This window comes from Mobula birostris, chromosome 5, assembly GCF_030028105.1.
Source record: "Mobula birostris isolate sMobBir1 chromosome 5, sMobBir1.hap1, whole genome shotgun sequence".
NCBI lineage: Eukaryota > Metazoa > Chordata > Chondrichthyes > Myliobatiformes > Myliobatidae > Mobula > Mobula birostris.
Genome location: NC_092374.1, coordinates 205,671,434 through 205,698,436, shown reverse-complemented (window position 1 = coordinate 205,698,436; position 27,003 = coordinate 205,671,434). Strand labels below are relative to the sequence as shown.

Here is a 27,003-nt window from a genome sequence, read left to right as displayed (position 1 = left end):
CCTGTGCATGCCCAGTAGGAGGAGATTCGCCCAAGTATCCATTTTAATGTGGACAGAGGTATTTTCAAAAACGCCTAGTGTGGACGCCTGTCGTTTTTACGTGAAACCGGCGTTTTCAAAATTTCCCGGTCTAGTGTAGACGTAGCCTCAGAGTCCACAAAATGGGGGGAAACAAAGACAACTGGTTTGTCTGCTTCCCCTGTCCTTGATTAGACTGCAGTTTCTTGTGGCCAACATCTCCCTCCATTTATCTTAGGATCATTATCCTCCTCTCATTCAGTTGACTGCCCATAGGACTGCCATGGAACCCCAGTAGGTGTGCAGCACTTACATTCTATAAATAATATTAACATTTTCTAACTAAATCCACCCACTTTATACTGACAATTATCTCTGCTGTTTCATGAAAGCATTATTCTCGATTTTTCTTTTCCATTATTTCACCCTTCCATCTTTCTCAGTTGATGTACATTAGGCAATACAATTATCACGGTACATAAAATTAATATTACAACAGCATGTGATGCCATGCTCACCCATGGATGTTTCTGAACATTTGTTTCCCTATTCCAAAACTTACTCCAAAAGTCTGGATCACTTAATATTTCATACTTTGGTGTGCTTAGTATATTGATGGATTATCTCCCTTGCCTCCTCCATAACCTGTCTGGTCTGCAGTCAAGTGAGGAATTGGTGGCAACTCAGTAACAACATCGTTCCACAGATATTCATCTGTATCAGTGTGTTGTATCTTGAAGTTCTCCTTTGTTACTGTGTCTCCTGCTGGCTGAGGCAAAGTTCGTAATCCAATGGCCAGATCTAAAGTCACATTCCCTACGGCGACATTCTGACTTTCCAAAGAGCATTGTCCCCATCCCTTGGTATAACTTGTGGCCACTGTTGTTATATAATATGTCTGTCCCAACAATGCATCTTGTAAGAAAGACTGATTATTCACAGGAAAAAATGACAATGAATAATTTTCATAAGTACTGAAACCACACTTTGTAAATTTCTGCTTTGTTATTTCTTCTGGACAAGACCAGTGGTCGTCCCTTTGATAAATCTATTCCTCTCCCAGTACCATTCATAACAATAGCTTGTGTTGGTGGGTATCCATGTATTCTCATGATGTTTACCAACATTGTGAGCCCTTTTCAAAGAGTAGGTTGAATTATTTCCATGTCGGGGAATGTGGAATACTGCCCTGACGTAGAAGCTTCCTTTACCATCATCACAGGTACCCAGTACTCTGTTGGTTATTGTAAGGCTTCTAATATGACACAATGGCACCCTTTCCCCAATCCAGTCTTTTAGATGCTCATCTGAGACCCAATTTGCTCCTTGATGTGCATCATGTTGCAATAAATTAATGCGAATCATGGTAAGCAGCAACTAGCATATGTAGCACGGATTTCAGTTTTATGCATTTCCTTAGACATGAGGTCTATGTGGTCAATAATCAGGTGTGTTGTAAATGAGGGGCTTCAGAAATTTAATTGCAGTCCAGAGTTACCTGGGATTCATCTCGACCAATCTGATTAGTTTGTGCCTGATCTTGGTAATTTTCTCTAGTAATATCCCTTATTTTCTGGAAGATCTGTATCTGGGTTTCTAATTCTGCTATATCTAGGGTGTTAACCATTGCCAGCCCTGATGCATAACCTGCTCCCACTCATTCCAATAGTCCTCTTTTCCTTCTATTTTTGACTGGCTTAAACTCACTCCTGCTTAGTTGTCTCCCAAGAAGGTGAGTACAGAATGGTTTTATTGTAGGTGAGCACCATTCAGCCACCATTATTTCAGTTTGATTAAAGATTACCTCAACATGCTGGTTCCCTGGTATGAAAGTGACAAACTCCCCCTGTATCTCCTAACACTAATCCTACCCCATTTGTATTACACTGGGTCTCACTACTTTCAGGCTCTGGTGTAGATTCTGTCACTTGTGGGTGTGGAGTAGTGATTTTTCTACTAGCTTTGTGAAGCTGAAGAGGGCCTGGCCCCTGACAAAAACACTTCTCCGTTCCTTTAGTGTCTTCCCTATTCTACTTTCCCTGTGTTCTACATTCCCACGGGCAGTTCATAATGATGGAAGCAACCTTTGAGAAACCACCCCAGTTGATATGCCTCTTGTGTAGATCACTGCCCCACTCAATATTCACGTGTGTGATCCCACAGAACTGTAATCTTACCATGTCCATCATTACCCGAAGGCTGTTCAATAATTGGACGACAGACTGACTTACGATTATCCCCTCCGGGATACTGAATAATGTCACCTCTAGAATTTTATTGCAGAGGAACTGTACCTCCTGGAACATCTAGGGTTTTGTCCATGCATGTCAAGGCATCTACCCAGTATAATACAAACTTGAGTCCTCTATTTCTCCTTTGTTAGACCGTATTTCCCGTGTCCATTGAGAAAATTCTTTTTTGTTCACTAAGGGTTTTCCAAGCAATGGCATGACTGTTGACATGTTTGTCTGCTCTACTGGCTCTGGAACAAGACTGACCATGGCCCCAGTCATGGTTAATTCCATCGCAACAAAGTATATTATTCTCTTCACGTTAAATTGAACTTGTAACGCACAAAGGTAATATATGCTCATATTTCAGTTTAAATCTTAAATTATGCTGCCCATATTTTCTATTTGTTTTTCCAAATCATCTAATCCAGACTCCCAATTGCCTTTGGACTCAAGGTACCCATTTTTCTTCACCCAGTTTTGTTTCAGGATAGGAGACACCTGGCATATTTTCCTTTTCCTTTGATTTTTTTTGACAAAACTCCCCTGTTTCTCAGGATGAGGGAACTGAAAATCATCTCCTTGGTAGGACCTGTTCACATCCTTTTGGAACAGTTGTTCCAGCCTCAAGTCTCCCAAATTAGATCTATCATGTACAGCAATTTTATGTGCCAATGGTGATAACATTCTTGTTTCTCCCTCACCAGTTTTAGCTGGGTGATATGGTACTTCTATCTGGAGAAGTCAGTACTTCGTCCACTGAAGGACTTGTTTTGTCTATAATTTCATAGGGCCCTGCAAACCTTGGATTTAAAAATGAGGTGGGTTGGTGTATTCTAATAATCGCTCTTTGTCCTGGGCTTAAATGTATGGGACTGACTTTTGAGTCAAAGTAGGCTTTACTCTGTTGCTTCTTTCCTGTTTGGTGGGCTGCCACATAATTGGCCTCTTTTACTGTCTCGACCAATTGTTGTGCCTACTTTTCTGACACAATCCCATTGATTTTTGGGTTCTGACAAATCTAATCCTAATAACTCTAATCCTCTCATGTCCCTTCTGGGCATGAGTTTATAAAGGGTGTTACCAGTTGAAGATGTCACTGTATTCCTTATTATCATCACAGCATATGGCAAAACTACTTGCCATGTTTTTCCATGTTGTTGCACCATTTTTGCAATAATTTTTTAGTGTTCAATTCATCCTTTCCACAATTTCACTGGACTGTGATCTATAGGGTATATGAAATCTTTGCTTGATACCTAAAAGTGCCATGACATCTTGCATTATCTGAGCCATGAATGTGTGCTTTGATCCGATTCGATACTCCGGGGTAGTCCCCAGCGAGTGAATATCCTTTCCAATAAGAATGTTGCAGTGGCCTTTGCTGTGGTTGTCTTAGCCGAGAAAGCTTTCACCCACTTTGTAAAGGTATCTTATTGCTACCTGAATATATTTGTACCCTCCTGGGGTGGATAGTAAGGGACCAACATAATCTGTCTGCAAATTAGTCCAAGGCCCTTCCACGGATCTAGTGCGTCAAAGGGCTCCTTTCTTTACATTTCTGTCAGGTTATATTGTGCACAAATCAAGTAATTTTTGACATAATGCTCCATATCATCCTTCATCTTAGGTCACCAGCTCACTTCCTTGATCTTTTCCAGGGTGCTTTCGCACCCCTGGTGTCTTCATAGATCATGATACCGATAGATCATGTGGTTTCTTCCTCCCTGTGGAACCACAAGCTTTCCTTCATGAAGGACAACTCCATCATTGAGAAACACTCTCTTGTGCTCTTTGTATATTTCAGACCCTGCACCTTCTATCAATTTTTTAATTCTTTGTCTTTCTTCTGCTCCTCTGTTAATCCATGACCTTAGTCTGTTCCTTCTGCCTCCCAAACTTCCCAATCTGTGGCTACCAATCCGGCCCAAATAAAGCACCTTGCTTCATCAATTTGACAGCCTTTCTGTTTCTCTCAGGAGATAATTTAGCGTGGCCTTTTGTCTTTATGGCTGCATATTCTTTTCCCTTTGCCTCCTGAAATATATATTGTAATAAAGTAGCAGATGGGAGGGGCTTCCTGTCAGCTGAAACAAGCCCTTTGGTTTGCCACAGAGACAAATGTTCTGTAAGGCTGTTAGAAACATACATACTGTTAGAGTGTAAGATTGACCCGAGCAGAAAACGTTCTGGTGGCTAACCACATACAGCTGCCAATTCTGCTGTTACAAGACAACCATATATCAATACAGCCAAATGAAACAAAGTTCTTCTGGGCTGGGGCCAAGGTGCAAAATGCAAAACCAATGGCTTGAATTGAATTGACTTTATTACTTACATCCTTCATATTCATGAGGAGTAAAAATCTTTATGTTACATCTCTGTCTAAATGGGCAATGTGCAATTTATAGTAATTTGTAATAATATGTACAAGAAGACAGTCAATATTACATAGAAATACAATTGTACATGTATTAATCCATCTGATGGCCTGGTGGAAGAAGCTGTCCCGGAGCCTGTTGGTTCTAGCTTTTGTGCTGCAGTTCCATTTCCCGGATGGGAGCAGCTGGAACAGTTTGTGGTTGGGGTGACTCGGGTCCCCAATGATCCTTCGGGTCCTTTTTACACACCTGTCTTTATAAATGTCCTGAATAGTGGGAAGTTCACATCTACAGATGCGCTGGGCTGTCTGCACCACTCTCTGTGATTGAGGGAAGTACAGTTCCCATACCAGGCAGTGATGTAGCCAGTGAGGATGTTGTCAATTGTGCCCCTGTAGAAAGTCCTTTGGATTTGGGGGCCCATACTAAACTTCTTTAACTGTCTGAGGTGAAAGAGGCGCTGTTGTGCTTTTTTCACCACACCTCTGGTACGTACAAATCACATTAGACCCTCGGTGATGTGTATGCCGAGGAACTTAAAGCTGTTCACCCTCTCAACCCCAGATCCACTGATCTCAATAGAGGTTAGCCTGTCTCCATTCCTCCTGTAGTCCACAACCAACTCCTTTGCTCTTGCGACATTGAGGGAGAGGTTGATTTCTTGACACCGCTGTGTCAGGGTGATGACTTCTTTTCTGCAGGTTGCCTCGTTATTTGAGCTTAGGCCAATCAATGTAGCATGGTCAGCAAATTTAATTAGCAGATTGGAGCTGTGGGTGGCTACACAGTCATGGATATACAGTGAGTAAAGGAGGGGGCTTAGAGCACAGCCCTGAGGGGCACCTGTGTTGAGGGTCAGAGGGGAGAGGTAAGGGAACCCACTCTTACCACCTGCCGGCGATCTGACAGGAAGTCCAGGATCCAGCAACATAAGGCTGGGCGAAGGATGAGGTGTCTGAGCTTCTTGTCGAGCCTGGAGGGAATTATGGTGTTGAATGCTGAACTGTAGTCCAAGAACAGCATTCTCACAAAAGCATCCTTCTATTCCAGATGTGTAGAGCTGTGGCTGTTGCATCATTTGTCGATTGATTGTGTTGGTAGGTAAATTGTGAGGGTTCCAGTGTGGGTGGCAGCATGCTGCAGCATTGACCAGCCTCTCAAAGTATTTGCTTATTATTGAGGTGAGTGTGACAGGGCGCCAGTCATTCAGACATAATACCTTGCAACACACACAAAATGCTGGTGAACGCAGCAGGCCAGGCAGCATCTCTAGGAAGAGGTACAGTCAACGTTTCGGGCCGAGACCCTTCGTCAGAACTAACCGAAAGAAGAGATAGTAAGAGATTTGAAAGTGGGAGGGGGAAGGGGAGATCCAAAATGATAGGAGAAGACAGGAGGGGGAGGGATGGAGCCAAGAGCTGGACAGTTGATTGGCAAAAGGGATATGAGAGGATCATGGGACAGGAGGCCCAGGGAGAAAGAAAGGGGGAGGGGGTAGCCCAGAGGATGGACAAGGAGTATAATGAGAGGGATAGAGGGAGAAAAAAGAGAGAAAAAAAAAGTAATAATAATAAATAAATAATGGATGGGGTACGAAGGGGAGGTGGGGTATTAGCGGAAGTTAGAGAAGTCAATGTTCATGCCATCAGGTTGGAGGCTACCCAGATGGAATGGAAGGTGTTGTTCCTCCAACCTGAGCGTGGCCTCATCTTTACAGTAGAGGAGGCCGTGGATAGACATGTCAGAATGGGAATGGGATGTGGAATTATAATGTGTGGCCACTGGGAGATCCTGCTTTCTCTGGCGGACAGAGCGTAGGTGTTTAGCAAAACGGTCTCCTGGCCTGCGTCGGGTCTCACCAATATATAGAAGGGTCTTTTTGGGTACAGGACAACGGTGGATGCTTTGGAGCAGGAGGACACTCTACACTGGGAGAGGGAAAGATTAAAAATGTCTGTAAACACACCTGCCAGTTGTGCCGCGCACACTTTGAGTACCCTCCCTGGGATGCCGTCCGGTCCCGCAGCCTTGCGACCTGCCCACTTGTTGGAGACACCTGTGTACTTCAGCCTCGAGTTGACTGAAGCCCAATTTATACTTCTGCGTCAAACGTGCGCCGTAGGTACCGCGTACCCTATGCCGTACCCTACACCGTAGGGTGATGTGCACCTCCCCAAAAAAGTAACTCATGCGTTGTGGCAACGCAGACCACAACAACTGTGATTGGTCCGCTTGGTAGCATCACATTTCCTTCTACACATTTTCGGTTGCATTTCTCCGCCATGTCTGTACACTGGTGCAAAATAAATGGTTGGAGACAAAGAACCAAATCGTCAAATCTACCTGCCGACATCCGAAAATATTTGAAATGCATTTCCTCATCCACATCTGTCACAAAGAAGCTCAACACAGTGGCATAGAAACCCCACCGCCAACTAGTGTTTTGGCAGTGAATTGCAGAGCGAGGTAGACACAACTATGCATGCTTGCTACAGCGTAGGGCTATGCAAAAGTATAAATCAGGCCTACGGCATAGCCTGTACACGCAAGTATAAATCAGGCTTAAGGCACAGGTCACTTTGGCAGCTCTCCTCGGGCTCAGTGTTGGTGACATCGAACTAAGAGTAAAAAAGATTTAGCTCATCTGGGAGAGAGGCAGCGATGTTGGAAACACCACTGCGTTTAGCTTTGAAGTCTGTGATGGTGTGCTGACCTTGCCATAAGCTGTGTGTGTTGTTGATGGAGAGCTGTGTCTGGATCTTGTCCCTGTATTGTCGTTTCACTGCCTTGATGACTACGCAGATCGTAGCGGCGCATAGAAACATAGAAAACCTACAGCACAATACAATGCTGTGCCAAACATGTACTTACTTTAGAAATTACCTAGAGTTACCCGCAGCCCTCTATTTCTCTAAGCTCCATGTACCTATCCAGGAGTCTCTTAAAGGACCCTATCTTATCTACTTCCACTACCGTCGCTGGCAGCCCATTCCACGCACTCACCACTCCCTGAGTAAAGAAACTTACCCCTGACATCTCCACTGTACCTGCTTCCAAGCACCTTAAAACTGCTCTCTCGTGTAAACCATTTCAGCCCTGGGAAAAAAGCCTCTGACTATCCACACGATCAATGCCTCTCATCATCTTATACACCTCTGTCAGGTCACCTCTCATCCTCTGCTGCTCCAAGGAGACAAGGCTGAGTTCACTCAACCTGTTCTCATAAGGCATGCTCCCCAATCCAGGCAACATCCTTGTAAATCTCTCCACCCTTTCTATAGTTTCCACATCCTTCCTCTAGTGAGGCAACCAGAACTGAGCACCGTACTCCACGTGGAGTCTGGCCAGGGTCCTAGATAGCTGTAACATTACCTCTCGGTTCCTAAATTCAATCCCACGGTTGATGAAGGCCAAAGCACCGTATGTCACAGGGTCAACCTGCGCAGCTGCTTTGAGTGTCCTATGGACTCGGACCCCAAGATCCCTCTGATCCTCCACACTGCCAAGAGTCTTACCATTAATACTATATTCTGCCATTGGATTTGACCTACCAAGATGAACCACCTCACACTTATCTGGGTTGAACTCCATCTGCCATTTCTCAGCCCAGTTTTGCATCCTATTGATGTCCTGCTGTAACCTCTGACAGGTCTCCACAATATCCACAACACTCCTAACCTTTGTGTCATCAGCAAATTTACTAACCTATCCCTCTACTTCCTTATCCAGGTTATTTATAAAAATCATGAAGAGAAGGGGTCCCAGAACAGATCCCTGAGGCACAGCACTGGTCACCGACCTCCATGCAGAATATGACCCGTTTATAACCACTGTTTGCCTTCTGTGGGCAAGCCAATTCTGGATCCACAAAGCAAGGTCCCCTTGGTTCCCATGCCTCATTACTTTCTCTATATACCTTATCAAAAGGCTTGCTGAAATCCATTTACAATACATGTACTGCTCCACCTTCATTAATGTGTTTAGTCACATCCTCAAAAAATTCAGTCAGGCTTGTAAGGCACGACCTGCCTTTGACAAAGCCATGCTGACTATTCCTAATCATATTATGCCCCTGCAAATGTTCATAAATCCTGCCTCTCCCGATCTCTTCCATCGAGTTACCAACCACTGAAGTAAGACTCACTGGTCTATAATTTCCTGGGCAATCTCTGCTCCCTTTCTTGAACAACATCTGCAACCCTCCAATCCTCTGAAACTTCTCCTGTCACCATTGATGATGCAAAGATCATCGCCAGAGGCTCAGCAATCTCCTCCCTCGCCTCCCACAGTAGCCTGGGGTACGTCTTGTCCATTCCTGGAGACTTATCAACTTGATGCTTTCCAAAAGCTCCCTTTCTTAATGTCTATGTGCTCAAGCATTTCATTCTGCTGTAAGTCATCTCTACAATCACCAAGATCCTTTTCCGTAGTGAATACTGAAGCAAAGTATTCTTCAAGTACCTCTGCTATCTCCTCTGGTTCCATACACACTTTTCCACTGTCACACTTGATTGGTCCTATTCTCTCATGTCTTATGTCTTGGCGTTTTCTTTAGTCCTGCTCGCCAAGGCCTTCTCATGGCCCCTTCTGGCTTTCCTGATTTCATTCTTAAGCTTGAGTTCCAGTTGGTCACCGGCAACATAAGCTCTGTCTTGCGCGCGAAGTGCTGCTCACACGGAACTGTTGATCCAGGGTTTCTGGTTTGGGTAGACACTGATGGATTTCTGGGGGACAACATCCTTGATGCACTTCTGGATGAAACTTGTGACCCCTTCCGTGAACTCGGAAACATCCTCATCATGAAAGACATTCCAGTTGAAGTCATTAAAGCAGTCCTGTAGCATTGAAGCAGATTGGTCTGACCAACAGCGGATGGTTTTAACTGGAGAGGACAAGTTGTCATGATTTCAGAAAAACATCCAGTCTGAGAAGATCATAAGAGGATATTGCGGTACTAGAGAGGCAAGATATGTTTTGGAACAATCTATCGGTTTATATTTAAACAATTAGTAGAATCGAGCACAGTTCTTGGACTATTTTATAGACTGGCAACTAGTGAGAAGGGTATTGTGGAGTCCTAGAAAATTATAGCACACAAATGGGTGCTTCAGCCCATCTAGTCTGGGCAGAACCCATTTAAGCTGCGTAGTCCCAATTTCCTGCACAGTGACCATAGCCCTCCATACCCTTACCATTCACGTACCTATCCAAATTTCTCTTAAACGTCAAGATCAGGCTTGCATGCACCACTTGCGTTGGCAGCTCATTCCACACTCGCACGACCCTCTGTGAAGCTCTTTCCCCACAAGTCTATGGAATTGAGGGAATCAAGCAGTGAGATCATGGAAACTGTACAGATTGAAAAGGAGGAGGTGCTTGCTGTCTTGAGGAAGATTAAAGTGGATAAATCCCCGGGACCTGACAGAGTGTTCCCTCGGACCTTGAAGGAGACTATTGTTGAAATTGCGGGGGCCCTGGCAGAAATATTTAAAATGTCGCTGTCTATGGGTGAGGTGCCAGAGGATTGGAGAGTGGCTCATGTTGTTCCGTTGTTTAAAAAAGGATCGAAAAGTAATCCGGGAAATTATGGGCCGGTGAGTTTAACGTCGGTAGTAGGTAAGTTATTGGAGGGAGTACTAAAGGACAGAATCTACAAGCATTTGGATAGACAGGGACTTATTAGGGAGAGTCAACATGGCTTTGTGCGTGGTAGGTCATGTTTGACCAATCTATTGGAGTTTTTCAAGGAGGTTACCAGGAAAGTGGATGAAGGGAAGGCAGTGGATATTGTCTACATGGACTTCAGTAAGGCCTTTGATAAGGACCCGCATGGGAGGTTAGTTAGGAAAATTCAGTCGCTAGGTATACATGGAGAGGTGGTAAATTGGATTAGACATTGGCTCAATGGAAGAAGCCAGAGAGTGGTGGTAGAGAATTGCTTCTCTGAGTGGAGGCCTGTGACTAGTGGTGTGCCACTGGGATCAGTGCTGGGTCCATTGTTATTTGTCATCTATATCAATGATCTGGATGATAATGTGGTAAATTGGATCAGCAAATTTGCTGATGATACAAAGATTGGAGGTGTAGTAGACAGTGAGGAAGGTTTTCAGAGCCTGCAGAGGGACTTGGACCAGCTGGAAAAATGGGCTAAAAAATGGCAGATGGAGTTTAATACAGACAAGTGTGAGGTATTGCACGTTGGAAGGACAAGCCAAGGTAGAACATACAGGGTTAATGGTAAGGCACTGGGGAGTGCAGTAGAACAGAGGGATCTGGGAATACAGATACAAAATTCCCTAAAAGTGGCGTCACAAGTAGATAGGGTCGTAAAGAGAGCTTTTGGTACATTGGCCTTTATTAATCAAATTATTGAGTATAAGAGCTGGAATGTTATAATGAGGTTGTATAAGACATTGGTGTGGCCGAATCTGGAGTATTGTGTTCAGTTTTGGTCACCAAATTACAGGAAGGATATAAATAAAGTTGAAAGAGTGCAGAGAAGGTTTACAAGGATGTTGCCAGGACTTGAGAAACTCAGTTACAGAGAAAGGTTGAATAGGTTAGGACTTTATTCCCTGGGGCGTAGAAGAATGAGGGGAGATTTGATAGAGGTATATAAAATTATGATGGGTCTAGATAGAGTGAATGCAAGCAGGCTTTTTCCACTGAGGCAAAGGGAGAAAAAAACCAGAGGACATGAGTTAAGGGTGAGGGGGGAAAAGTTTAAAGGGAACATTAGTGGGGGCTTCTTCACACGGAGAGTTGTGGGAGTGTGGAATGAGCTGCCAGATGAGGTGGTAAATGCGGGTTCTTTTTTAACATTTAAGAATAAATTGGACAGATACATGGATGGGAGGTGTATGGAGGGATATGGTCCGTGTGCAGGTCAGTGGGACTAGGCAGAAAATGGTTCAGCACAATCAAGAAGGGCCTGTTTCTGTGCTGTAGTTTCTATGGTTTCTATGTTCTCCTTAAACCTTTCACCTTTTACCTTTAACCCATGACCTCTAGATGTAGTCTCACTCCAGCTCAGTAGAAAAAGCCTGCTTGCAAGTGTCTGGTTTAACAACTGCCTGTTCACTAACTTGACTTGCCTAACTCCTGCTGTAAAGCTGGAAACCTGTGTAAACTGTGTTACCTCTATGTAAAGGCAGACGTCACTTTTGTTCAAGAAAATTGTCAAATGTTTATGAGCTGAAAAGGTTTGTGATGCACTGGAGGGAAGTGCAGTTTGCCGGTGTATACATTCATGAAGACACAAGTGTATACATGCACACACACATTTCAATACTCACTCAGCCGTTTTTCTCTTTGAGTGAAGGAGTGTGAGTATCAATCTCACAGAGTGGACAGCCAGCGTCTTTTTCCCAGGGTGGAAATGGATAATTCCAGGGGGCATAATTTTAAGATGATTGGAGGAAAGTATTAGGGGATGTCAAAAGTAGGCTTTTTTATAGGGAGAGTGGTGGATGCATAGAACACTCTGCTGGGGTGTTGGTAGAGGCAAATACATTGGGGACATTTAAGAGACTTTTAGATCGGCACATGGATAATAGAAAAATGGAGGATTATGTAGGAGGGAAGAGGTAGATTGATTTTGGAGTAGATTGAAAGGTTGGCACAACATTGTGGGCCGAAAGGCCTGTTTTGGACTGTTCTGTTCTGTGTAACTTATGTGAGCTTGTGATAATTTCCCAACAGAGCTTGGCCGAGAAGTTGGGGACTCTGCCTACGGAGCGGATGAGCCAGCCAACTGTGGGACCAGCGGAGGCAGTGCACACAGCCCTGCCTCAGGACGAGAGCCAAGAGATCCACAGAGCGAGGAAGTCGATACTGAAAGGTGGCATCAGTCAGGTACCGGCCCAGTGTGGAAGTCGTAGAGAGAACTTATTTCTTGTTGTTCTTGCCCTCAAAGTCCAGGAGGGAGTTACAAGTCATTGTCACTCCCCATTCATGCCCCACTATCCTGAGTCAGACCGACTTCTACAGGCTTTACACCATAGGAGGTTAAGAGGTCGGCATGTTGTGGAATGTTCTGTAGTGTTCTATGCTCTACATTCACTTTCCCTCTTTTTTTTCTCTCTCTCTCACCCTCATAGAACAGAACATTACAGCACAGTTCCTGCCCTTGGACTCACTCATAAGACATGTTCTCTAATCCAGGCAGCATCTTGGTAAATCTCTGCTCTCTCTAAAGCTTCTACATCCTTCTTATAATGAGGCAACCAGAACTGAGCACGGTACTACAAGTGTGTACGTTGAATTTTGCCCTGCTCATCTCTGCTTCATAATCTGCTGTTTCCCCAACCACCCTCACACCGTCTTCCCACCTATTTAATTAAATTCAATTCAAGTTTAATTGTTATTCAACCCCGAGACTTGAGGCCTAGGCCTTGCTACAACCGAGTCCACTCAGCTCTCTCTCCATCTGCCCATGCTCTCAACCAGTCATTTGGCAAATCGAACTTGCAGCATACCAGATTAACAATGTCCAAAAAGGGGCCTTACAATCACAAGAAAAGCGACAATGATGGCCATTGGCTATCAAACTGCAGGCCATGTTGTGGAGATCCTTCATGTTCTCTGCCAGTGAACAACTCGCTGAGGGTACAGTACTTTTAAGTTCTTAATGTATAGCAGGATCTTGCACTCATTAAAAATAGGTCGAAATTTGTCAGTTTTAGTCTTGGTTTGTCTTGTGTTTCTGTGATGTCACTCTGGAGGAACATTGTATCATTTTTTAATGCATGCATTTCTAAATGACAATAAACGAGGACTGAGCGTCCTCATAATCTAAAAAACATAGGATAGTAGCACCGCTTGTTGATCCTGTAGATGCCACTGAGATCAAACATGCTGCCATCTTACCACTGCTGTTCATTTCATCCATGTCTTGTGTTCTTTATCACCCCCGCCGATTACTCCCCTCCTGATCCTCCTTTCTGACTGACCCACAGGCGTTAGCCATGAAGATGGCCAGCCAGCCTCTCAGTGATGTTTCTGAGGAGATGGAGACCAGCATTCCAGGTCCCACGGAATATCCGGAAGTTCACAGGGCCAGGAAGTCGGGAAGCACCAGCCAGGTATGGAGGAGGGGTCAGATGTGGGCATGGGTAATTGACTATTTTATATCTCACTGATGCTTGTTTCCCATGGGTCATGTTATAGAAGAGCCACTAGGGGATACACTGAACAACTGTATATACATACTGTGGCTGGTCGGAAGCATACTATACAGTTTCTTTGATGGAAGTAATTATAGTTCAAAGTAAATTTATTATCTGAGTACATAAATATCTTTTTCCTGCGGTCATACTCAACAAATCTATAGAATAGTAACTGTAAACAATATCAATGAAAGAGTAAAAAAAAAGAGCATAGACATTACAGAAACTTGGATGGCTCGGGGACAGGAATGGTTACTTCAAGTGCCAGGCTTTAGATGTTTCAGAAAGGACAGGCAGGGAGGCAAAAGAGGAGGGGGCGTGGCTGATCAGAGATAGTATCACAGCTGCAGAAAAGGTGGAAGTCATGGAGGGATTGGCTCTGGAGTCTCTGTGGGTGGAAATTAGGAACAGGAAGGGGCCAATAACTCTACTGGGTGTTTTTATAGACCACCCAATATTAACAGGGACATTGAGGAGCAGATAGGGAGGCAGATTCTGGAAATGTGTAATAATGAAAGGGTTGTTGTGGTGGGAGATTTTAATTTCCCAAATATTGATTGGCATCTCCCTGGAGCAAGGGGTTTAGATGGGGTAGAGTTTGTTAGGTGTGTTCATGTATTCAGGAAGTTTTTTTGATACAATATGTAGATAAGCCTACAAGAGGAGAGACTGTTTGATCTGGTATTGGGAAATGAACCTGGTCAGGTGTCAGAACTGTCAGTGGGAAAGCATTTTTGAGATGGTGACCACAATTCTATCTCCTTTACTATAGCATTGGAGAGGGATAGGAACAGACAAGTTAGGAAAGCGTTTAATTGGAGTAGGGGGAAATATGAGGCTATCAGGCAGGAACTTGGAAGCATAAATTGGGAACAGATGTTTTCAGGGAAATATACGGAAGAATTGTGGCAAATGTTCATGGAGTTCTGCATAGGTACGTTCCAATGAGACAGGGAAAGGATGGTAGGGTACAGAAACTGTGGTGTACAAAGGCTGTTTTGAATCGAGTCAAGAAGAAAAGAAGAGCTTACAAATGGTTCAAAATACTAGGTAATGATAGAGATATAGAAGATTATAAGGCTAACAGGAAGGAGCTTAAGCAAGAAATTCGGAGTCAGAAGGGGCAATTAGAAGGCCTTGGCTGTTAGGATTAAGGAAAACCCCAAGGCATTCTACAAGTATGTGAAGAGCAAGAGGATAAGACATGAGAGAATAGGAACAATCAAGTGTGACAGTGGAAAATTGTGTATGGAACTGGAGGAGATAGTAGAGGTCCTTATTGAGTACTTTGCTTCAGTATTGACTAGGGAAAGGGATCTTGATGATTGTAGGGATGACTTACAGCAGACTGAAAAGCATGAGCATGTAGATATTAAGAAAGAGGAGGTTTTGGAAAGCATCAAGTTGGATAAATCACCGGGACCAGACGAGATGTACCCCAGGCTAGTGTGGGAGACGAGGGAGGAGATTGCTGAGCCCCTGGCGATGATCTTTGAATCATCAATGGGGACAGGAGAGGTTCTTGAGGATTGGAGGGTTGTGGATGTTGTTCCCTTGTTCAAGAAGGGGAGTAGAGATAGCCCAGGAAATTATAGGCCATTGAGTCTTAATTCAGTGGTTGGTAAGTTGATGGAGAAGATTCTGAGAGGCAGGATTTATGAACAGTTGGAGAAGCATAATACGATTAAGAATAGTCAGCATGGCTTTGTCAAAGGCAGGTTGTGCCTTACAAGCCTGATTGATTTTTTTGAGGATGAGTCTAAGCACAATGATGAAGGTAGAGCCGTAGATGTAGTGTATATGGATTTTAGCAAGGCATTTGATAAGGTACCCCATGCAAGGCTTATTGAGAAAGTAAGGAGGCATGGGATCCAAGGGGACATTGCTTTATGGATCCAGAACTGGCTTGCCCACAGAAGGCAAAGAGTAGTTGTAGACGGGTCATATTCTGCATGGAGGTCGGTGACCCAGTGGAGTGCCTCAGGGATCTGTCCTGGGACTCCTACTCTTTGTGAAGTGGAGGGATGGGTTAGTAAATTTGCTGATGACACAAAGGTTGGGGGTGCTGTGGATAGTGTGGAGGGCTGTCAGAGGTTACAGCGGGACATTGATAGGATGCAAATCTGGGCTGAGAAGTGGCAGATGGAGTTCAACCCAGATACATGTGAAGTGGTTCATTTTGGTAGGTCAAATATTAATGGTAAGATTCTTGGCAGTGTGGAAGATCAGAGGGATTTTGGGGTCCGAGACCATAGGACACTCAAAGTTGCTGGATAGGTTGACTCTGGTTAAGAAAGCATACGGTGCATTGGCCTTCATAAACCATGGGATTGAGTTTAGGAACCAAGAGGTAATGTTGTAGCTTTATAGGACCTCGGTCAGAACCCACTTAAGAGTACTGTGCTCAGTTCAGGTCGCCTCACTACAGGAAGAAGGTGGAAGCCATAGAAAGGGTGCAGAGGAGATTTACAAGGATGTTGCCTGGATTGGGGAGCATGCCTTATGAATAGGTTGAGTGAACTTGGCCTTTTTTCCTCGGAGCGACGGAGGATGAGAAGTGACCTGATAGAGGTGTATAAGATGATGAGAGGCATACATCGTGTGGATAGTCAGGCTTTTTCCCAGGGCTGAAATGGTTGCCACAAGACGACACAGGTTTAAGTTGCTAGGGAGTAGGTACAGAGGAGATGTCAGGGGCAAGTTTTTTACGCAGAGAGTGGTGAGTGCATGGAATGAACTGCTGGCAACGGTGATGGAGGCGGATACAATAGGGTCTTTTAAGAGACTCCTGGACAGGTACATGGAGCTTAGGAAAATAGAGGGCTATGGGTAACTCTAGGTAATTTCTAAGGTAAGGACATGTTCGCCATAGCTTTGTGGGCCGAAGGGCCTGTATTGAACTGTAGGTTTTCTATATTTCTAAGACAACAAACTGCAAATGCAAATAAAGCAAGAAGTAATAAGATAAAGAGTCTTTAAAATGAGATCACTGGTTGTGGGAAGATCTCAGCAGATAAAGGTAGTCATCCCCTTTTGTTCAAGAGCTTGGTGGTTGAGGGGTAATAACTGCTCTTGAACCTGGTGGTGCGAATTTTGAGGCTCTTGTGTCTTCTACCTGATGGCAGCAGCAAGAAAAGTGAAATTATATAAGATATAAGTGGACAATTAATTTTTAAACTGCTAAGAAAATGTCAGTTACACAATGGGTGTGTCAGTCAGCCTCTGGGTATTTCTGGAAGGGGTTAAACAAGGAATTAGGTGCGTTGATTTGACCCTCCATACTATGTTTGCCTCATGAAATTATATCTCCTTTTCTAAAAATCTGTATTTCTAAAATATGTAAGAACTGGAGCAACGCAGCAGTTCAGGGAAATGGACAGTCAACATTTCGGGTCTGGATGAAGGGTCTCGATCTGAACCATCAACTGTTCATTTCCCACCCTGAGGTTTGAGGAGCTGGTAGATTTGTTTTCAAGGAGGAGGGATTTCAGCTCCTTGGGGCGGCTTGGGGCAGTATAGAGAAGATAGACGGAGATCAGATGATGCTGAATGGAATCAGAGCGAGCTCAGAAAGGGTGAATAGAAGGAAGCTGTTTCAAATAAGTTCAAAGTAAATTTATTATCAAAGTACATATATGTTGCTATATACATCTCGAAGATTCATTTTCTTCCGGGCATTCACAATAAATACAAAGAAACAAAAATAGTAATTAATCAATAAATATCGAGAACATGAGATGAAGAGTCCTTGGAAGTGAGTCCATAGGTTGTGGGAACAGTTTAGTGTTGGCGTGAGTGAAGTTATCCTGTATGGTTCAGGAGCCTGAGGGTTGAGGGGTAGTAATTGTTCCTGAAACAGGTGTGGGTTTTGTGGTTCATATACCGCCTTCCTAATGTACACAGTGAAAAGAGAGCATGGCCTGGGTGGTGAGGTTGTTGGATGACGGGTGCTACTTTCCTGCGACTCCAGTCCTGGTAGATGTGGTCAGTGGTGGGGAGGGCTTTAGCCGTGATGGACTGGGCTGCATCCACTACTTTTTTAATAATGTGTGATTGAAGGACTCTGAGACACATCTAAAATCTTGGGGCAAAATTAATGGGATAATGGGGTGCCTTGAGGAAAATCTTGTGTGGAAAGCGAGGGGGTGTGTAGCTCACTATTTGTGGTGGGGGAGGAAACAGGTGGGCAGTGGGTCAGCAGTAAAGGGAGAACAGTGTTCAGATTGTGGGGAAACGGGCACAATGAGGCATCTGCACCATCCTAGCAGAGACTCTTGGGGCCGAATGGTACCTCCAGCTGCTGGAGCAGCCTTGTGAGCCGGTGATCTGCATTGTTTCAGGGTCTGGCCAGGAGCTTGCCGGGTGAGAGCACCAGCCAGGGCAGCGGCGAAGTCTCCACAGTGTTGGCGGAGAGGCAGGACGCTGCCCAGGCACCAGCTGAGAAACCGAAACTTCACCGGGCCCGGAAGTCCATGTTCAAGTCCTGCCCTGCCCAGGTACGCCATGAGGAGTGTAGGGAGATGTTCGTCTTGTCACACAGTGGAAACGTGGGAATGGTGAGCAAAGTGTGTATTAACTGTCGAAAATGGCTCGGACACAGCCCTGACATGATCATTCCAACAAATAGCTGGTGCTAATTGACAATGTTAACCCAAACCCTTGTGCTCTCCGGTGTTCAGTTTGTAGCACAGATAACAAGCAAGGGAGTTGAGGATTCAGCTCCTCTGTACGTAGTTGTAGAGCACTACAGTACGGCAACAGGCCCTTTGGACCATCTAGTCTGTGCTGAACTGTTATTTCCCCTTATCCTGCTGGCCTGCACCTAGACCGTTGTCCTCCATACGCCTCCCATGCGTGTACCTATACAAACTTCTCTTAAATGTTGCAATTGAATCGGCATTCATCACTTCCGCTGGCAGCTTATTCCACATTCGCACGATCCTGTGTGAAGAAGTTCCCATTGAATAATAATTCCCACAATGAACATGGGACCAAGCTCCACCTTCCTCCCTGGCCCGTTCATTGAAAAACTGCAGTATAATCTGTGACACTGCTCTCTGGGGTCTGTGGGGATGGATATTCCCCGACTCCCTAGTCCAGTTTACAAATCCTGTGATGGAGAAAGAGCAGCTGGATTGCATTTGTCTGCGGCTGTGCTCACGCAAAATGAAGAACTGCTGCATGCTTGTTCTTGCCGAAACGTCCCATATGCCATTAGTCTACAGGCCATGACACTCAGGGACACATTTTTTTTTAATGACTATGTTTGCTGCTATTGTAACTATAAGTGTGGCTGTTGGTTTTATATTTTGCTTCTTGTCCCCAGAGGAACGCTGTATCGTTTGGATTAAATTTAAACTTGGATTAATTCAGATCTGACGATATCTAATGAGGACTTATTGAGTGGGCTGGGCAGTTCATTATCAGTCCTTTAATCAATTGGAAGAGATATGATCTTATTGAAACATTAAGATTCTGAGGGGACATGATATTAGGTACCTGGAAAGAAATCCCTTCATCTCTGTCTTAAGTAGGAAACCTCTTATTCTGTATTTGTTTCCCCAGTTGCTAGATTGACATACCAGCATTTACCCTGTGGAATCATCTGTAAGTCACATGTCTATCTCTTAAATGTTCCTAATGTATCTGTCTCTACCACCACCCCAGCTGTACATTCCACGCACCCACCACTGTCTCTGTAAAAATAAAAACAACCTCTGTCATCCTCCCTGTACTTTACTCCAATCACCTTAAAGTTATGGTCCCTTGTATTAGCCATTTCCACCCTGGGAAAAAGTCCACTCTATCTATGCCTCTTGTCTTGTACACCTCTATCGTTACCTCTCATCCTCCTTTGCTCCAAAGAGAAAACCTCGAGCTCACTCAACCTCTCCTCATAAGAGATGATCTCTAAAGCAGGCATAATCCTGGTACGGTAAATGTTTGCACTCTTCTGAAGCTTTCACATCCTTACTATAAGGCGTTATCATCTGAACACGATACCTCAAGTGTGATATAGCCAGGGTTTTATAGAGCTACAACAGTAACTCTTGGCTCTTAAACTAATCTCCTTTCTAATGAAGGCTAGTACATTATACACCTATTACCCTGTGCAGTAACTCTGTGGCACCTATGAACGTGGACGCCAAGATCCCTCTGTTGCCCCACAAGGATCCTACCAATAATCATATTCTGCCTTTAAGTTTGACCTTCCAAAGTGAATCGGTTCAGATTTCTCTGGATTGGTTTAATTTTTGTTTTGATTCTTCAGGTGAAACTTGTGGAAGTGAAAGACTCAGATCACAGCAGTCCTTGTCAACAAAGCACTCAGCTGGAGTTTGAGCTGCTGCCTAGCGGAGGGGCTGTCGAAGGTACCCCAGGTGTACAGACAGGTAAAGCAAGAGGCCCTTCCAAAACCAGCCACAGCCCTCTTTATTCCATGTTTCTCAACAGCCTTGAAGTGGTCAACGCCAGCCTGCAGAGCAGTCGAGTTCTGCCAGTGATTTTTCCCTCTAGCTAGTTTTCACGCAGTTCATAAAGCCAACTGCGCAGTCTAAAGCAGCCCATGAACCTGCATGGGGGAGGGAACCTGTGCACCTAACAGAAGGTACAGTCTCCACACAAACAGTGCCAGGGGTTCAGCAATGAACTCTGCTCACTGGGTGTTGCTGAGGTTTCCTCACCCACTCAGAAAACTTTCTGTGAGGCTGTCTGTGTGTATGGATGTGCTAGTGCGTGTATGTGCACACACATATACTGACCTCCGCCATGCCTCTGACACCACAGACAGTACTCCCACTCTCTGAATGAACCGGAGGGATTACAGGTATGATCTTGGTGAGGCTCACACCCAGTGTGTTTTACCAAAAGAACACTATGTTGTGGTGTTAGGCCAGTGCCCTGCCTTCCTCCTCAGGTGAAGGTGAAGTATCTCAGAATCAGGTTTATTATCGTATGTCATGAAATTGTTTTACTGCAGCAGCACAGTTCCAGACACAGAAATTAATATGAGTTACAGTAAGTCAGTAGACAGAGCAAAATAGTGAGGTGGTGTTCATAGGTTCATTGTCCATTCAGAAATCTGATGGTAGTGGGGAAAGAAGCTATTCCTGAAACATTAAGCTTGGACTTCAGACTCTCATACTGCCTCCTTGATGGTAGTAATGAGAAGAGGGCGTGACCTGGATGCTGAGGGTCCTTAATGTTGGATGCAGCCTTCTTTGGGGCATCACCTTTTGAGGATGTCCTCAATGGTGGGGAGGGTTGTGACGTAATTGAGTTGGCTGAGTAAACAACCCTCTGCATCCTGAGCATTGGAGACTCCATACCAGACAGTGATGTAACCAGTCAGAATGCTTTCCACATCTGTCTGGGCCAGTACTTGCCTGTTGCTAAACAGATTATCACATTACCATTAGCAGGAGCTTACGGTATGTCAGTTTGCTGTTGCAATTCGCTCGGTCCTACAGGAGCTACCACAGCAATGTTTGCTTCTTCAGATGCATGGGTCACAAGGCCCTGTATCAACATAGGAGGTTCCACAGCAGAGTGGGGCAGAGGCAATGGAAGGTGTGTAACACACACAGAATGCTGGAGGAACTCAGCACGGATTACCATCAGCATATAGCCTGTGTAGCGACAGAGGTCCCAACACACTAGACTGCTGTTACACTAAGATAAGGAATGCATACCTTTCCATGCCCAGACCATATTTCAGGAAATCTGATCGATTGGCTGTCCCGTCTGCATGCAGGACAACAAAGAGGTGGTCACGGGAGGCAAAGGAGAGGCTACAGGATTGCTTCAAGTTGGTGGACTGGGTTGTGTTCAAGGGCAACTGTGGATCTGAATGAATACACCCATGGTTGTCACGGACTTCATCAAAATAGTTGTAGATGAGCGAGTGTGTCCCACAAAATCATTCGGCGTCTTCCCCAGCCAGAAGCAATGGATGAACCATGAGATCCACAATCTGCTGAGGGCCAGATCAGAGGCATTCAAGTCTGGCGACCAATAAAGTTGCAAGAGGTAGAGGTACAATTTCTGGAAAGCCTTGAGCTCAGATGGGGCACCTGGCCAAGTACCAAAGACCAGTGCTGGTCAACTGGCCGGACTGTTCACCAAGAGCTTTATCCTGTCACTTCGGCAGTCTGAGGTACCCACCTGCTTCAAGCTGGCTTCATTTACACCAGTGCCTCAAGCGAACTGCTCTAATGGTTATTGCTCAGTAGCACGTACATCCAGAGAGGTTGGTGATGAAACATATCAACTCCTACCTGAGAAGAGGCTTGGATCTGCTCCAGTTTGCTTACTGGCACAATGGGTCTGTACGAGATGCCATTTCATTGGCTCTTCACTCAACTCTGGAACGGTACATTTCAGTAGGTCAAATTTGAAGACAGAATATAGTACTAGTGTTAAGACTCTTGGCAGTGTGGAGGATCAGCGAGAGCTTGGGGTCCATATCCATAGGACACTCAAAGTTGCTGTGCAGGTTGACAGTGTTGTTAAGGAGGTGTATGGTGTGGAGGCCTTCATCAGCCATGGGATTGACTTCAAGAACCATGAGGTCATGTTATATAAGACCTTAGTTGGACTCCACTTGGAGTACTGTGTTCAGTTCTGGTCATCTCACTACAGGAAGGATGTGGATACTGTAGAGTGCAGAGGAAATTTGCCTGGATTGGAGAGCATGCCCTATAAGAATAGGTTGAGTGAACTTGGCCTTTTCTCCTTGGGGCAACAAGTGACCTGGTAGAGATGTATAAGATGATGAGAGGCATTGATCACGTGGATAGCTGGAGGCTTTTTTCCGGGCTGTAATGGCTAACACAAGGGGACATAGTTTTAAGGTGCTTGGAAGTAGGTACAAGGGGGATGTCAGAGCTAAGTTTTTCACACAGAGTGGTGGGTGCATGGAATGCACTACCAGCGATGGTGGTAGGACTGGATACAATAGGGCCTTTTAAGAGCCTCTTAGATAGGTACATGGAGCTTAGAAAATTAGAGGGCTATGCGGTAGGAAATTCTAGGCAGTTTCTGGAGTAGGTTACGTGGTCGGCACAACATTGTGGGCTGGAAGGCCTGTAATGGGCTGTAGATTTCCATGTTTCTATCTGGACGGCAAAGATGTATACACCAGGATACTCTTTATCAACCACAGCTTGGCATCAATACTATCATCTCGTCAAAGCTAATCAACAAGCTTCAAAACCTTGGCCTCAATACCTACTTGTGCAATTGGATTTTTGATTTCCTCGCTTGCAGACCCCATTGGGTTCAGATTAGCAACAACATCTCCTCCACAATCTCCATCAGCACAGGTACAGCACAAGGCAGTGCGCGCAGTGCGCTACTCGTTTTACATTTATGACAGTGTGGCTAAACATAACTCCAATGCCATATTCAGCTTTGCTGAAGACACCCCTGTTGTAGGCCAGATCAAAGGTGGGGATGAACCAACATAGTGGCGGGAGATTGAAATAACATCAACCTTTTATTCAATGTCATGAAGACCGAGGAGCTGATTATAGACTTCAGGAGGAGGAAACTGGCGGTCCATGAGCCAGTCCTCATTGAAATGTCAAAGGTGGGGAGGGACAGCCGCATTGACTTCCTTGGTGTTTTCAATTCAGAGAACCTGACCTGGGCCCAGCACATACAGGGCCTATAAAAATATTCACCCCCCCCCCCCCCCAGAAGTATTCATGTTTTATTTCTTTGCAACATTGAATCACAGTGGATTTAATTTGGCTTTTTTGTCACTGATCAGCAGAAAAATGCTCTTTCGTGTCAAAGTGAAAACACATCTCTACAAAGTGATCTAAATGAATTACAAATATAAACAACAAAATAATTGACTGCATAAGTATTTCAGAGATTAAGGGAGCTAGGGCTTTACTCTTTGGAGAGAAGGAGGATAAGAGGAGACATGATAGAGGTGTACAAGATAATAAGAGGAATAGATAGAGTGGATAGCCGGCGCCTCTTCCCCAGGGCACCACTGCTCAATACAAGAGGACATGGCTTTAAGGTAAGGGGTGGGAAGTTCAAGGGGGATATTAGAGGAAGGTTTTTTACTCAGAGAGTGGTTGGTGCGTGGAATACACTGCCTGAGTCAGTGGTGGAGGCAGATACACTAGTGAAGTTGAAGAGACTACTAGACGGGTATATGGAGGAATCTACGGTGGGGGCTTATATGGGAGGCAGGGTTTGAGGGTCGGCACAACATTGTGGGCCGAAGGGCTTGTACTGTGCTGTACTATTCTATGTTCTATGTATTTAGTAGAAGCAACTTTGGCAGCAATTACAGCCTTGAGTCTGTGTGGATAGGGCTCTATCAGCTTTGCACATCTGGACACTGCAATCTTTACCCATTCTTCTTTACAAAACTGTTTAAGCTGTCAGATTACAAGGGGATTGTGAGTGAACAGCCCTTTTCAAGTCCAGCCACAAATTCTTAATTGGATTGAGGTCTGGACTCTGACTTGGCCACTTCAGGACATTAACTTTGTTGTTTTTAAGCCATTCCTGCATAGCTTTGGTTTTATGCTTGGGGTCATTGTCTTGCTGGAAAACAAATCTTTTCCCAAGTCACAGTTCTCTTGCAGACTGCATCAGGTTTTCCTCCAGGACTTCCCTGTATTTTGCTGCATTCATTTTATCCTCTACCATACAAGCCTTCCAGGGCCTGTTGCAGTGAAGCATCCCCACAGCATGATGCAGTCACCACCATGCTTCATGGTAGTGATGGTGTGTTTTTGAGGATGTGCAGTTTTTGGCTTACGCCAAACATAGCATTTAGTCTGATGGCCAAAAAGCTCAGTTTTGGTTTCACCAGACCATAGAACCTTCTTCCAGCTGACTTCAGAGTCTCCCCCATGCCTTCTAGCAAACTCTAGCCAAGATATCATGTGAGCTTTTTTCAACAGTGGCTTTCTCTTTGCCACTCTCCCATAAAGCTGTGACTGGTGAAGCACCCAGGCAACAGTTGTTGTCTGTGCAGTTTCTGCCATCTCAGCCACTGAAGCTTGTAACTCCTCCAGAGCTGTCATAGGTCTATTGATGACCTCCCTCAGTAGTCTCCTTCTTGCACGGTCTGTTCTAGGCAGATTTACATCTCTGCCATATTGATGACTGACTTAATTGTACTCCACGGGATATTCAATGACGTAGAAATTTTCTTGTATCCATCTCCTGACTTGTGTTTTTCAATAACCTTTTTACGGAGTTGCTTGGGATGTTCTTTGTCTTCATGTGTAGTTTTTGCCAGGATCCTGACTCACCAGCAGTTGGACCTTCCAGATACAGGGGTATTTTTACTACAATCAATTGAAACACCTTGACTGCACACAGGTGATCTCAATTTAACTAATTATGTGACTTCTAAACCCAGTTGGCTGCACCAGTAATGATTTGGTGTGTCATATTATAGGGGGTGAATACTTATACAATCAATTATAACCATATAACAATTACAGGCCGGAAACAGGCCATCTCGGCCCTTCTAGTCCGTGCCGAACGCTTACTCTCACCTAGTCCCACTGACCTGCACTCAGCCTATAACCCTCCATTCCTTTCCTGTCCATATAGCTGTCCAATTTAACTTTAAATGACAACATCGAACCTGCCTCAACCACTTCTGCTGGAAGCTCGTTCCACACAGCTACCACTCTCTGAGTAAAGAAGTTCCCCCTCATGTTACCCCTAAGCTTTTGCCCTTTAACTCTCAACTCATGTCCTCTTGTTTGAATCTCCCCCACTCTCAATGGAAAAAGCCTATCCACGTCAAATTATTTTGTGTTTTATATTTGTAATTAATTTAGATCACTTTGAAGAGATCTGTTTTCACTTTACGAAATACTCTTTTTCTGTTGATCAGTGTTAAGAAAGCCAAATTAAATCTATGGTGATTCAATGTTGTAAAACAATAAAACATGAAAACTTCCAAGGGGGATAAAAGTGCTATTGTGAAGAAGGCATGACAACACCTCTACTTCTTTAGGAGTTTGCGACAATTAAGCGTGACATCTGAAACTTTGATAAATTTACGTACACGTGTGGTGGAGAGTATTTTGACTGGCTTCATCACAGGCTGGTATGGAAAGTCCAACAAAAGGTAGTGGATGTGGCCAAGTTCATCACAGGTAAAGCCCTTCCAGCCATTGAGCAACATCTATCAATAGAACCCCAACACACAGGTGATGCTTTCATCTTGCTGCTGCCATCAAAAAGAAGTACAGGAGCTTCAGGACCCACACCTCCAGGTTCAGGATCAGTTATTACCCCTCAACCAACAGGCTGTTGAAACAAACTTCATTCGACTTCTCTCGCCCTCATCACTGAACTGTTCCTACAACCGGTGGACCCATCTCAAGGACTCTTCATCTCACGTTCTCGATACTTATTGCTTGCTTGTTGCTTATTGATCTATCTGTCTGTAACCCTCTCACCTTTGCTCACGTGATTCAGCAATAAGAAGGCCACCTTTTATAAACAATATACATCTAGGGTCAGAATGATTTGGGGGTCAACCAAACAGGAATGTTGTGATGTTCCAATCAAAGAAACCTCGATTTGAGCGAATGCTGTGTAAGTACTGTCTATGCACGATCATCAGTCGGCAAGAAATAACAGATCTTACACCACATAAAATGATAAAGTATATTTACTAATTTCAGCTTTATTAAACAATTACTAGCAAAAAGAAAAGAAAATAAAAATGGCCCGATCAAGGATCTAGTGCTTTCCCGGCGTATGTGATGAATAAACTCTTCTTGGACTTCCAGCTGAGTGTAGGTATCAATTACAGTGGCATGCAAAACTCTGGGCACCCCTGGTCAAAATTTCTGTTACTGTGAATAGCTAAGCGAGTAAAAGATGAACTGATTTCCAAGAGGCGTAAAATTAAAGATGATGTATTTCTTTAATATTTTTAGAAAGAAAACTTTTTTATTTCCATCTTCTACAGTTTCAAAATAACAAAAAAGGAAAAGGGCCCCAAGCAAAAGTTTGGGCACCCTGCATGGTCAGTACTTAGTAACACTCCCTTTGGTAAATATCACAGTTTGTAAACACTTTCAGTAGCCAGCTAAGAGTCTTTCAATTCTTGTTTGGGGGATTTTCACCCATTCTTCCTTGCAAAAGGCTTCTAGTTCTGTGAGATTCTTGGGCTATCTTGCATGCACTGCTGTTTTGAGGTCTATC

General features: G+C 44.4%; 1 protein-coding gene across 6 annotated transcripts in view; it reads left to right on the top strand.

Moving 5' to 3' along the window:
- LOC140198313 (histone-lysine N-methyltransferase EHMT2-like) overlaps positions 1-27,003 on the top strand; it is a 157,711-nt gene that overhangs the window by 29,696 nt on the left and 101,012 nt on the right. For 5 of the 6 annotated variants that reach the window (XM_072259392.1, XM_072259390.1, XM_072259391.1 and 2 more), the window contains 4 exons: positions 12,332-12,484; positions 13,588-13,713; positions 18,138-18,353; positions 20,069-20,189. In XM_072259392.1, the coding sequence (XP_072115493.1) occupies positions 12,332-12,484; positions 13,588-13,713; positions 18,138-18,353; positions 20,069-20,189 (616 nt within the window). The remainder of the gene's footprint in view (positions 1-12,331; positions 12,485-13,587; positions 13,714-18,137; positions 18,354-20,068; positions 20,190-27,003) is intronic. The other variant, XM_072259389.1, reaches the window with a different exon arrangement.